A 12,328-nucleotide genomic window follows, 5' to 3' on the forward strand; every position below is an offset into this window, starting at 1 on the left:
TCAGGTTATCAAACCTATTAGCTTAAAATTTTCGATCTTTTCCAAATTCAGGACACTAGAAACACTATTTTTTTTCCCTTAACATGCAAGAAAATACTATCCTCATGGTTCCTTTCATAACCCAAAACCTCAGTATTTCATCATGCTATGCCTATTGTGAACATCACTAATATTTAGTATGATCAGAAATATTTTAATGTGTTTGAATTAATATTTAAATAATTATTGAGTAAGAATATATTTATTACATGCTTAGGGACTTTTCCCCAGGAACTAAAACAACAGTCTGTGATTTTTGTGTTGTCCACAGCCTGCATTAAGAATTTGTGGTTGAATGAAAATACTTATGTAATGAAGTTTAACGTGATGACGACTGGTGGATTGCTTCTCATTCTGCTTTTTTCATAAATGGGATATTTTCAACATTCCCCGTGCCTTGGTGTGACACCTTTGTGGTGACTGCTGCATTTGGGAGCACTGGATGGTTTGCAAGGAGTGAAAATTCAACCTGTGTTACCAGTTACTCCATTTTTCCAGGTGTGATGCAAGACTAGCCTTAAGTTCTCCTTTGGCTTAATAAAATCAGAACAGGAATTCTACATGGAACAAAGTAGTGAATTTATTAAGAGTTCACCCACCATCCCCACACTTTGGCACACAGCTTCCAATAAATGAACAAAAAAGCACACACCCAAAATCCTATTTTCTGACTACAGAATAGAAGGCACTTAACTTTCCCTGTTCCACCATTGCTGGGAATTCTAGAATACCAGGAGTTGGAGGTGGTGGCAGAACCAATTTCAGCTTTGTTGAGTTTCTTTCCAACAGCCTCCTGACACATCTCCAACACAACCCACTATTTTACAGCTGAAGCTTTCATCATCAGCAGCTGAATGGGGGCAGAGAAGGATTTACACCATCTGGGAATTACTCCCCAAATTTCCCAGGCAAATTCCCTCCTTTTCCTCATAGAGCTTATGCTCCTCCAAAGCTGTCCCCACACTATTCAGTGCCTTGACAATGGCACTAGATTCTCCTCATGGCTCTCACTTTTCCATATTTCTCCATTTTTCCCCCCCACACTCAGCCTTTTTTTGGTGCTTTTCATTCCCTCACTGAGAGAGAGGTTTGATCAGCTCGTAATCCATGCACTTGGTGAGGCAATCACGTGCCACACTAATGATGTGCTGCTTCTTGGGGTGATCCTCCTGCTTCCCAATGTACGTCAGGATCTCCAGGAGCTCTGACTCCACGAGCTTCTTCGCCAGCTCTTTGTCAGAGCTGATTAAATTGAAAGCAATGACCAGTCCTCGGTGCTGGACCTCCATGTTGTCATGCAAGCAGAGCCTCTGCAGGATTTCAAGCCACTGGGTGGTCTGCAAGGGAAAGAGAGATCATTAGTACTGATCTGAAGAATATCTCAACCAAGAACATGACTTTTGCTTCCTTCAGCAGAAGGAAGAGCAATACTCATGTCATTTATGGTTATTTCATTTTTTAACTAAGGAAACCTAACTCCAGACATTTTAACCCAATTTTTCTTACACCTAAGTCAGAATCTTCTACAGCACTGGGACAACATGGAACACGTTTCATATTCAGGCTGCTGCATAATCTCTGTGAAAAGAACCTGACCACAGTCTTGACACAGCTGAAATGACCAGGACCACTCCCCCACCCCAACCTGCTTGAGCTTCTCTGTTGGCTTGATTAATCATTTTATCTTAATGAGCTCCAGAGTCCAATCATGTGTGCAACAAGACAGGGTTCAGGAGTTCTCAACCACAGCTCTTCAGACACTCAGCCATGTAGGATCTGGGTTCTCAGGGTCTACAGATCTGTGCAGGGAAGGGACATCCTTTGGGATCTCTAAAGCTCAGTAGGTTATCAATAAAGCTCTTCTCATTTCCGGGTGGAACAAGGTTTGGATTTCAGGTTATTTATCAAAATGGACTAAAAGCATGCACACCGAGGACCCAGCTTCTCTAGGTTCCTCGGTATCAAACTAGTAAACTGCATATTCCTTTGGAGAGACTTTTTCACGCCTGAGCCAGGACCCTTGCAGGGTACATCCCCCACACTGCCCACAGTCAGAGTTATGGCCTCACCACTTGAGTCATCTTTGAGCAGAGTTTCTTTTGTGCTGCCGTAAGCATGGCAAGGGCTCCTGCTGCTGCAACCTGAACCTTCTCATCATCCTCACCACACAGCAACACCACCAACTTCAGCCGGTCGTTGCCATCAGCCACAAACCGCTCCTGAACCTAAAAAAACCCCAGAGATACCCAGAGGTAACACAATCAGGGACAGCTCCTCACAGGGCCAGGTGCATGCAGTCAGGTTGGACATGCCCAGGGGTTACCTCCTTGTTGACCACCAGGTTGCACATGCACTCTGTGGCTGCCTGTCGAAGTTGGTCGTGGTTCTCAAACATGTAGTTTTCGATATCTGGCAGGGCCTTCTCTTTGACTATCTTCAACCTGTGGCAAAGAGCAGTAAAAACCCCACATTATAGGTCAAGCAGTAGTCAACTTATCAAATATTAACTGCAGGGAAGGCCTTGAAACAAATCAGTGTCTGGAGCTCATGATGTGGTTCATTCCCTGTCTAAGGCAGATGAAGTTCATATCTTAGCTGTTTCTAGAGGAAAATATGTCACTCTCCTTTTCTTATTTCATCAATCTTTTAGCTCTGAGACCTTTGTAGCTCTGCCAGAGGTAGCTCAAACGGACCCGTCTTCATAGCCCAACAAGTAACTCACATTCACTCCTGGGGAAGAAGGAAGGTTAAAAAGGAGTAAAGCTCACCTAAGTTTATCACTTCTTCCTGAAAAGTTTGTGAGCCCTAACAGAGCCTCGTAGTTCTGGAGGCCATCTCTCTCTGTGTTCAACAGGCTGACAAGGGGCCTCACCACCTCGTACACCTGGAAGAGAAGGCCTGTATTAGCAATTTTCATTTGCTAAAGGAAGTATCGATGCTTTTGTTTTTATTATTATTTTTTTAAGCTTACCCTCTCCCCTGGGAATGCCATGTCTGGATTGGAGATAGCAGCAATTTTTGCTAGAGCATGAGAAGCCTTTATCTTGCCAATATCTGTGCCTTCCACAGCCAGAGGTATCAGGGCCTGGAGACACACAGGAAAAAGCATTCAGTGTTCTGAGATTTACAGGATTGCCTTAACAGACTAAAACAAGTTAAAAATATCCCATAACCCTCTGTGATGTCTTGCTTTTGTTCTCAAATAGGCACCACAAGCTCACACCTCACTCCAAGAACATCACTTCTTTGGAGCCTTGCAGAGATGGAACTGCAGTGTCAGTATGGCCCGGGTGGGGACAACTTGTGCTCTTCTGTCACTGTCCCTCACCGGAGACACAGCCCAGGCTCCCAGCAGACATTAACAGCACATCAGGAGCTGTGAATATAAAAGTAATCACCTTCCCACCACCTTGAGCGACAATGGTCCCGCGGTCCTTGGGGTCTTCACACAAGGCAAGAAACACCCTGCAGGGGCACAGAACACTCAGTGAAACAGCCACAGGGGACAGCAACAGCCAACAGCCTTCATGGAACGGGGCTGAGGTTTTGAAGGAGTGCTAGAGCCACCAGGTAAATTCCAGGTGGCTTAACCCCGTGCACACAGCACTCTATGAGGAAGCAACAAATGGCAGACAAAGTTTCCAGGTCTGTAAAATGAACTCTATTCCAGCCAGAACCAATACAGAGAACTCAAAAATGCATTCCAGCAAGGCAGCTTGAAGGTCAGGACATGGATTTTTATGACACTGCCGAACAAAAACTTTGGTTTTAAATCTTTGCTTCACATGCTCCCCCACAGGCAGAATGCCCCACCCCAGGTGTCCCTCCCCATGGCACAGGGGCTGCCCAACACTCCCAGCTCCCAGGACTGCAGTGAAGGCACCTGGCAATGAGCTCCTTGGTCTGGTCAGTCAAAATGGCACTGTCAGCCTTCACCATGCAGGCCAAGGCAGAGACAACCCCAGCCTTCAGCAACCGCTTCACCCGCTTCACCACAAAGTCCTTCTTGTCCTGAGGAGGAAACATTGGGAAAGGATTAGCCCTTAGCAGCTGCCATTTTGCCATCCAGCCACCTAAGAGCCAAGCCTGGTTTGAGAGCAAAGCAATTTCAGTCTGGAGACAGGAGACCTGAAGTCTGTGACAATGGATACACCGAAGAAAGTCTTTCTGAACAGCATCTCCAGCTGGACACAACCCACCTTTGGATGCTCCTCAGGCACGTGCTGCTTGGAGAATTTTGCCAGCTGCACCAGCTCTGGGACCAGCTCCTTGGTATCATAGCTGTTGGTACAGTTCACCAGCGCAGAAGCCACGGAATACAAGATTGTCTTGTCGCTTGCCTGCACAGGAAAATAAAGCTTGTGTGAGGGTGAGAAGGGCCTAGCAGGGAAACAGGTCCCTTTGGGCTGCCATGATAGTGTTTCCATTGGTGGAAATGTTCTTAGCTTTATCCCCAGTTTCATAACCCATGAAAGCTTTCATGGTCATACAAGGTGTTGGACACCATCAGGTGCTGTCAACACCTTGGTGCCTTTGGTTTTCATGCAGTTGCTGACAGTGAAGGTAGGAGCAACCTCCCTCAGGCTAGGGAGAAGAGCAGGATGGTAGCAGCCCTGAGATGTCTCTGGGGCACAGGCAAAACTGAAGTTCTGCTGAACCAGGTGAGGGGTTGGGGTCACAGGTCGTTCTCACTGGGGCTGGAGAGCTGGGAGAACTTGATGCTACCAGAGGAATGAGGGAACAAGGAAAGGAGATGGACCTTGGCTAAATCAAACATAGCTTTCAGGGCTGGCTCATCTTCAACAAAGTCATCTTTCACATCTGCATCGAGGGTGAGGTACGAGAGCCCTTCCACAGCCCATTTCCTGGTGCGGGCATCAATGCTGGTGTTGCACAACCACCTGGAAGAGAGAAAAACACTCACATTTCTATCTCGGGGGCCAGAACTAACTTATCTGGAAAAAGAAGGAGGAAAAACAGATATTGAGGCTGGTTCAGGCCCAAATATGTCCTCAGGTTCTACTGCAGCTCCTCAGACTGGGGATGCTTCCCCTTGAGACATAACCTTCCTCCCCATGGCCCAACTTGTGGGATCTAAATGCTGCAGGGAATGACAGACCAGGACAGCTACTCAGCGCTGCTTTGCCTTTTCCATCACATGAAACACAAAATGCTTGCAGGAATGACCACCCATTCAGTCACTTCCTAACTTGATCCCACCTCCTCGGTTACTCCACCTGGCAAATTCACCTTCAGAGGGGACTTGTGCATATTCAAGGTAAGCATTAATTAGGCTGTGACACTCTGGCAAAGAGGGAGGCACCAGGTTTGGTGTCTCGCACAGGCAGTGAGGGAGGGAGAAGGCTCCTCTGGATATTGAGGCAGGAGGAACACATGGCTGCCTCAGGCACAGAGGAGCTCCATGTCCCAGTGCAATGGCTCTGGGGGCACTGTCAGCTGGCAGGCAGCACAGGAAATGAAGGCAACATGTGGGCAGGATCTCATGGGAAAGAAACATGTTGAGCTTTGCAAAGATTGGAATAACTGAAGGAAGAAGTGAAGTCACTCACTTTCGGCACTGCTTGGCTAACTTCTCAGTGGAGCCCTCAGCAAACTGCCGCAGGCCATAGTCCGTGCCTCCTGCTGAGCCCAGCTTGCAGAGACCCTGAGGAGGACAAGAAGGATGTACCAGTGAGAAAGGCTCATTAATCCTCTTGTGTTGCTGCCCCAAAACAGCCTAAGCCCATCTCTCATCCCCAGAACCTCCCTCCTCTCCCAAGTCCGGGACTTAGCTGCTGAGTGTGGCAGGCAATAGAGGCAGGGCTGCATCCTTACCACCAGAGCTCGGATTTTGATCTTTTCATTCTTGGTCTTCTTGTAGATCTCCTTCAGGAGTGTCACCCCATTGGTGATGATGAAGGTGGCTCGGCTCAGCTTGGTGGAAGCATGGATGAGGGCTTCCACGGCCACCAGCTGGTCAATCTCCCTCTCGGACCCACACAGGGCAACCATCATCTCCATCACTCCCTTCATACCAAGCAGCTTGTTGCCCAAGTCAAAGGGCCCTTGCAGAACACCAGACACAATCTGGACAGCATGAAGTGTCTTATCCATGTCTTGTGGGTCGATTTTGCTCCTGCATGGGATAGAGTGAGTAGGATAGAGAACAGTAGTGGGGAGGGGATGTCCTCCCTCAGCTGTGCTGCTGAATCACATTGGATATTTGGGAGTGCAAATTCCCGCAAAGCTGTGACCCAGCAGGATCTCAAGCAGGTCATAAACTCCCAGAGCCCCAGTTTTGAACACAAGCAGACTTCAAGTGCCCCTCAAGAAGCCCTGCTCCTGCCCTCTGGGCCAGCTCAGCCCTGACTCACTTGATGTACTCCTCGCAGATCAGCCGGTAGTTGTCCCGCTCCGGGTCACAGCGCAGGTCATCGTAGAGCTTATTTAGGAGGACAGAGGCAGTCAGCTGGGTGTTCTCTGTCAGTGGCAGGCAGTCAGGCATCTCAGGAATCTGGCCCACCACTTTCAGTATCTTTTTTAAGCCTGGAAACGATAGAGTGATATGGCATTTAGAGGGGAGAGGGTCTGTGCAAAAGTCGAGATACCATTTTTTACTTTCTTGCTGTGGAATAGCCAGCTTGGATGGTTTTCCATTATTTTGCAGCCTAATCACATACTCTTAAGCAAAAAAGACACTCAGATATTTACTAGGGAGGAGCTTCTGCTGGTGAGATTACAGGTTTGCAGCATCAGACTTTTTTCTAGTTCTCAGAGATAAGCAGAACTGCATTAGGCCCCTGGCTGAATCTGTTATTTTTGTCAGGAGACATTAAACCTACTGACCTCCAAGGCTGGAGGCTCTGACTGAGGAAAACCCAGCCACTTTAAGTGATTCTGGATGACTTAACTCTCCTTTTGCTGAATTATTATTAAATAACTTCAATCAAAATGGTAACACACACATGCATTGGAATTGCTATAAAAACACACAGCACACATTTTCCTCACCCTCATCCAGTTTTATAGTTGATCAATTTATGAGTCCACCAAGCTCAGCAGGTGCTCATCTCATCCTGTCTAAACCAGACAATTTATCCAAGCCAAATCCTCCTTACATTAGTAAATACATTGGAGAAACTAACCAGAGATATTAGGCAGTCCTTTAGAAACTCAAAGATTCTTGCTCTCATACAGAGTTGATTTTCTCTTAGTACTGTTCCCTGCTAATAAGTCTAGCTTTGCTCCAGGCTTGCATGCACCAAAAAAAGCCAGAGAGAATTTATTTCATAGGAAGGACCAGTTCTACAGGTATTCAGGAAAGAACACACAGCTCCACATCTCCCAGATCAGAACATGGGCTCACCATTGTCGATGACAAAGATGCTCCTGCTGTTGTCATGGTCTTTCAGGTCCTTCCTTGGTATGTTCTTGTTGAGGAGGTTGAGGGCTCGGTCTCGCCCTTGCCCAGACACTTTCTTACTGACCAGCATATCCAGCAAACACATTGTGATCATCCTCAAATCCTTCTTAGTGTCTACACAGAAGCAAAACAGTAGTAGGCAGTTACAAGAAGTTACCTCTGAGAGCAGGTGAGGTCAGTCAAAACCATTCAAAGCCATTAAGAGCTGTGTGCAGGTTGTCCTCCTGTACAGCTGAAGGGTGAAGTCCCCACTTCAGCAAAGAACAAGGAATAAGGAGGGATGCCATGAGCAGAGCCCTCCCTGCTGGGCCCGCTCCTCCTGCAGGCTGAGGGAATGAAGAGCAGGTGATGTGCTGTTACCTAGCACTAGAGCCTCCTCCTTGCCGTGGTGCTCCTCCTTCCCCTGGCCCAGCAGGCAGTCAGTGATGGTCTGCAGGAGGTTGCAGACAGCCAGGGAGATTTCTTCATTGTCCACTGACATCCACATGCAAATGCTGTCGATGCCCAGGTAATGCAGAATGGCAATGGCCTGACCCCAGGAAGGAGAGAGCAGAACAGTGTTAGAAAAAGGCCTTTCCTCCCTGTATCCTCTAGGCTGAGCTGGGACAAAGAAATTATTTTCCTCAGTGAATCTTGAATCAGTACAAGTCAGAGTTTTAATCTTCTCCCACTGCTCACAAACAATACAAACTATTTCAATTTTCCCTCCCCAGGTGCAAAAGGCAATAGCAGTGAAGGTCCAAGCACCCTGTCCTTACCCGAGCCTTATGTCCTGTGCACATTCCTGAAAGTGTCCTCACGGCTGCCAGGATCAGCTCAGGATTTTTGGTTTCTATCAGCTGCAGCAGCAAGTTGACCCCATTATTCTGGAAAATCCTCTCGGCACCTGCTTCCTCCCGCCCCAGGACTATGAGGTTGTTTGCAGCCTAGATGGGAGGCAGAAGAACAAGGGGTCAGTGGCACAGCCCAGCCTCCAGAACACCTCCATGCAGCTCTGGGAGATCTGGTGGGAACCATCTCCTGACAGATGCAGCAGATCAGCTCAGACTCCACCAGACAGTTTATCCAGGTGCATTTAGGGATCGGCTCTGCTCTGCCCAAGAAGAGTGGGTCACTGCTTGGAGGAAATATCTGGAGGGTGGCAGGACCTGAGCAAAAGTCCAGGCTGATCCCACCTTTGGTATTTTGGGAGGTTGGGCCACCTGCCCTTGGCACAGGGGTGATTTTCCCTCTTTCTGAGTGCAGTTCACTTTCCAGCTCCTTCCCTCATCCTCCATCCAGGGGAAGTGGGGAAGGGAACACAGGGCTCTGCTCCCTGGAGCAGCCTCTGACATCAAACAGGCATTTTGCCAAGGCCAGGGCAGTTCTCACCTTTTCTCGCTTTTCTTTGTCACTGTTCTCATCCAGCAGGATCTCAAACATCTTCTGCACCCTCGAGTCCGTGGAGAACTGAATGCGCAGCTGTGCCGAGAGAGCACAGAGCATCAGGAGGAGAAAACTGAGGAGCACCTTTCCTTCTTCGCTCCAAGAATACTCCCTCCCTTCAAACCACAGGCAAGTTAAGCTGAATATCAGGAGATAGCATTTCTCAGCAATCGGTATCCACTACCCATCTCAGAGGCACAGGCAGAGCCATCCCTAAACCGTGATTTCTGAGACTTCACAGTAGGTAGTGGTGCAAGGATTTCTTCACAGCACCCCTGTAAAGGTAACTCTAGCAATGTGGCAATTGCCAGACCCAGCCCAAAGCTGGTCCAGACCCTTGCCAAGACCTTTCCAAGACACTCAGGACCAGGCCAGCCTCAGGAGAGAGCCACCACACTTTAATTTAACCAATCAACCCAGTCCTCAGATTTACACACATCAAGTATGAACTTCCAGTCAATGGAGCCAATTTATCCCCCTATATTGCCACGAGTTTCCAGTATGACCAACAACCCATTGATGTAACCCAGAGCAAGGATTTTCCACCCCTGGTCTGTGAATCCAGCACTGTTCCCCTGGCATTTACCTTCTCCTGGATGTTGGCCCCCAGTCTCCTCAGGGTTTCTTGGAAGTTTTTGTTGCGGGGTTCAAGAGTGGCACATTTCTGAGCATCTTTGAATGCTTGGTCTAACTTCCCCAGCTTTTCCAGGGCTTGGCTGCGCCGGTACAAGGCTTTGATATCTGAAGCATTGATGTCAATAGCTGGGAAAGGGATCCAAAACACCAGGTATCAGAACTTGCTGCTTGGAAGTGGCCTGTGCAAACTGTGATTTGCTTTGTTATTAGCATCAATCAGTGCCTGATTAGCACTGATTGGACCAGCACACCAAACTGGAACATCACTTGAACTTCCAGGAATTCCCTTGTGGCCTCAGCACTCGGGTGTTAGTGGACATCAAGGAATAAGGCAACAGTGTCCCAAAAGCAGATGTGAGAGGAGGCTGAGGAAATGTATCCAGCTGTCCTCACAACAGCCCCCTCCTTACCTCTAGATGCATCCGAGGCTGCCTTGGCATATTCCTCCTGTTAAACCAGAAAGGAGAGCTTTGTTCACCATGGAATAGTAGGGCATGTCCCCATTGCTGATGGACATTGGGACCTCTCTGTTCCCATTTCCCAGGGGGACACCCCAGTGAAGCTCCAGCACAAGCCCAGAACATTTCATTTCAGACCAGCTGGAAACACCCTATTCAATAAATTGACAAACCACCCAGTGCACAGCCAGTGAGTGCCCTTGGCTGCCCTCCTGCTCTTCTCCCCTTGAGCACTGCCCAGGTGAGGGGAGCTTTTCTCACCTTTTTGAGGAAACAGGCTGCCCTGTTCCTGTACAGCACCGCCTGCAGCGCCTTGTCCTTGTTGAGCTTTATGGCTTGAGTGTAGCTTTGAAGGGCTTTCTCGTAGTCACTGGCCTGAAAATATTTATTGCCCTCCTCTTTCAGCTGAATGGGATCCTCCATCTGGAGAGCTTGAAGGAAAAACATCAATTTGTGTCCCATTTTCAACTGCCTGGGTTGCCTGCCACTCCCCCAAGCTGAGTTCCACCATGAGACTGACATATAATTAATACACATTAATAAAAGCCGCTTACCAGGCCGAAGAGTTTTGAAAATGAAGACCTAAATTGGTCTTCAAGGCTGTGACTTCTCAGAAGCTTTTCCCACCAAAGTAAATCCTTAGGAGTCAATTAAAAAAAAAAAAAAAAAAAAGGAAAACAGCAACAGAAAAAGGAATTAAAGAAATCTGCCAGCACTATGGAGAGTCCGTGTGGCTCAGGAAAGAGCTCGCTTCCCACTCCAAGTTTGGGCAGGACCTGGCAGCTCCTGCTGCCTGTCAGCGTCACTTGTCACCACAGCCTCTCCCCTCCTTGTCCCCTTGTGCTTTATACGCCTGGGGAGGGCTGGGAGCCAGGGCCAGCTCGGGGGGCACCTGGCTGCAAGCAGGCAGCACCCCTCTGCAGCAAGAGCGAATCTTCTCCCACCTGCCTGGGCAAATCCCAGCTCCCCTCTGCCTGCAGAGCTGCAAAGGGTGTGGGGAGCAGGAAGGGGGAGGTTCATGCCAAAAAAGCCCACGGCTGGAATGGCTGACCCCTGTCAGAATGCTCAGACCCTTTTCCCTTTCTATTTGGGGAAGCATGAGACAGCTGAGCCTCGGGGACAAGTGGCCTCAGGCCAGCAGCTGCAGCAGTGCCCAGCACCTTCCAGAATTCCCTGGGATGGAAAGCTGACTGACACCCAGCGCTGCCTCCTCCTCCTTGCAGGGCATTTGGGAGCCCATCCCACTGGAAATCCCACCCCAGTCTGGTGCTGCCACCCACCCCACACGTGGTCATTCAGCGACACACTGAGGTGGGCTAACACAGAGGTCTGGGCTGGAACACACTGGAAGTGCTGTGAAGAGTGGCTCAATTTGAGTGGGACCAGGAGGCAGAGCAGCACTGAGCTCCAAGAGAACTGAGCCTTTCAACCCACCCTGTTCCCCAGCAGTCACAATCAGGAATTCTGCTTTTTGATTGATCTCCCCCCAAACACAGGCCTTGCCTTCCCCTACCAGCATCCCAGCTATAAAGCAAAACGGGGACTGGCAGGATGGGGAAATGACTGAGGAGAGCATGGACTGACCCAGACACTGCCAGGAGCAAAAACATCATTGTCTTTAATTGTGTGATCTGTGTTGTGGCTTGTGGCTCTTATGCAGCAAGAATTAGCACAGAACTTCCCTGTCCAGGGCTCCTGTTTTATTTGCCAACCATCAGCAGCACTGCCTGGTCCCTGGTGTACAGGCAGGAGGCGATTCGAAATCCATTTGTAAATCCTTTCACAGCAAATCAGCAACACCACAGCTGAAGGCAGCTTCATCAAGAGCAGCTCCCACATCTATACCTGTTGGAGAATAGGTCCAAGGTACAAGGACAACAGCTGTGGAAAGTGCACGATGCCATCCCTGCCTTGGACAGACTCAGTGCAGTGGCTTTTCCAGCATTCATTTGGATTAACACACCAGAAACTCCTTCCAACATGGCTTTAGGTACTGGGCAAGGCTCAGCTGGCTGAAATATCAGTACTCGTGGGCTATAGCGCTGCCTTTCTCACGTCAGCCAGACTACAGCTCCATTTTCACAAGCGACATTGTCACAAGCGGCAGCACTGCAGGTAAACTGAGTTACAAAATCAAAGAGTGTTGGGTGCAGCCGCTGCTCAAGGCAGAGCTGAGAGTGCAGGGCAGGCTCAGCAGCGAGTGCCGAGAGCCCTCTTCAGGTGTCGGCTGGAAGGAAAAACATAATAATAATAATAAATACCCCAAAAATAGCTTTCCCAGGAGAAATGCAAACCTCCAAGGCAGCCAGGGAAGGACAAAGATCCCAACACCTGTAGGGCAGCAAAG

At 48.8% G+C, this 12,328-nt stretch overlaps 1 protein-coding gene across 3 annotated transcripts; it reads right to left on the bottom strand.

The window, feature by feature from the left end:
- Positions 1–601: 601 nt before the first annotated feature.
- Positions 602–11,171, bottom strand: UNC45B (unc-45 myosin chaperone B). 3 transcript variants are annotated; one of them, XM_068210314.1, is made up of 21 exons: positions 11,142–11,171; positions 10,536–10,619; positions 10,243–10,412; positions 9,934–9,970; positions 9,474–9,649; positions 8,834–8,923; positions 8,221–8,388; positions 7,823–7,991; positions 7,406–7,576; positions 6,414–6,585; positions 5,875–6,175; positions 5,610–5,704; positions 4,799–4,940; positions 4,239–4,379; positions 3,923–4,050; positions 3,438–3,504; positions 3,011–3,124; positions 2,808–2,923; positions 2,363–2,480; positions 2,109–2,264; positions 602–1,376 (listed from the first exon to the last, which is right to left on the bottom strand). In XM_068210314.1, exons 3-21 carry the CDS (start codon positions 10,402–10,404, stop codon positions 1,113–1,115), a joined length of 2,787 nt encoding a protein of 928 aa, XP_068066415.1. In that variant the 5' UTR covers positions 10,405–10,412; positions 10,536–10,619; positions 11,142–11,171; the 3' UTR covers positions 602–1,112. The 3 variants fall into 3 exon arrangements, with proteins under 3 accessions (XP_068066415.1, XP_068066414.1, XP_068066413.1); XM_068210313.1 differs by lacking the exon at positions 11,142–11,171 and having other exon boundaries at positions 10,536–10,672; XM_068210312.1 differs by lacking the exons at positions 10,536–10,619; positions 11,142–11,171 and having other exon boundaries at positions 10,243–10,429.
- Between the last annotated feature and the right edge of the window lie 1,157 nt (positions 11,172–12,328).

The sequence above is a fragment of the Anomalospiza imberbis genome, chromosome 20 (genome assembly GCF_031753505.1).
Source record: "Anomalospiza imberbis isolate Cuckoo-Finch-1a 21T00152 chromosome 20, ASM3175350v1, whole genome shotgun sequence".
NCBI classification, from domain to species: domain Eukaryota; kingdom Metazoa; phylum Chordata; class Aves; order Passeriformes; family Viduidae; genus Anomalospiza; species Anomalospiza imberbis.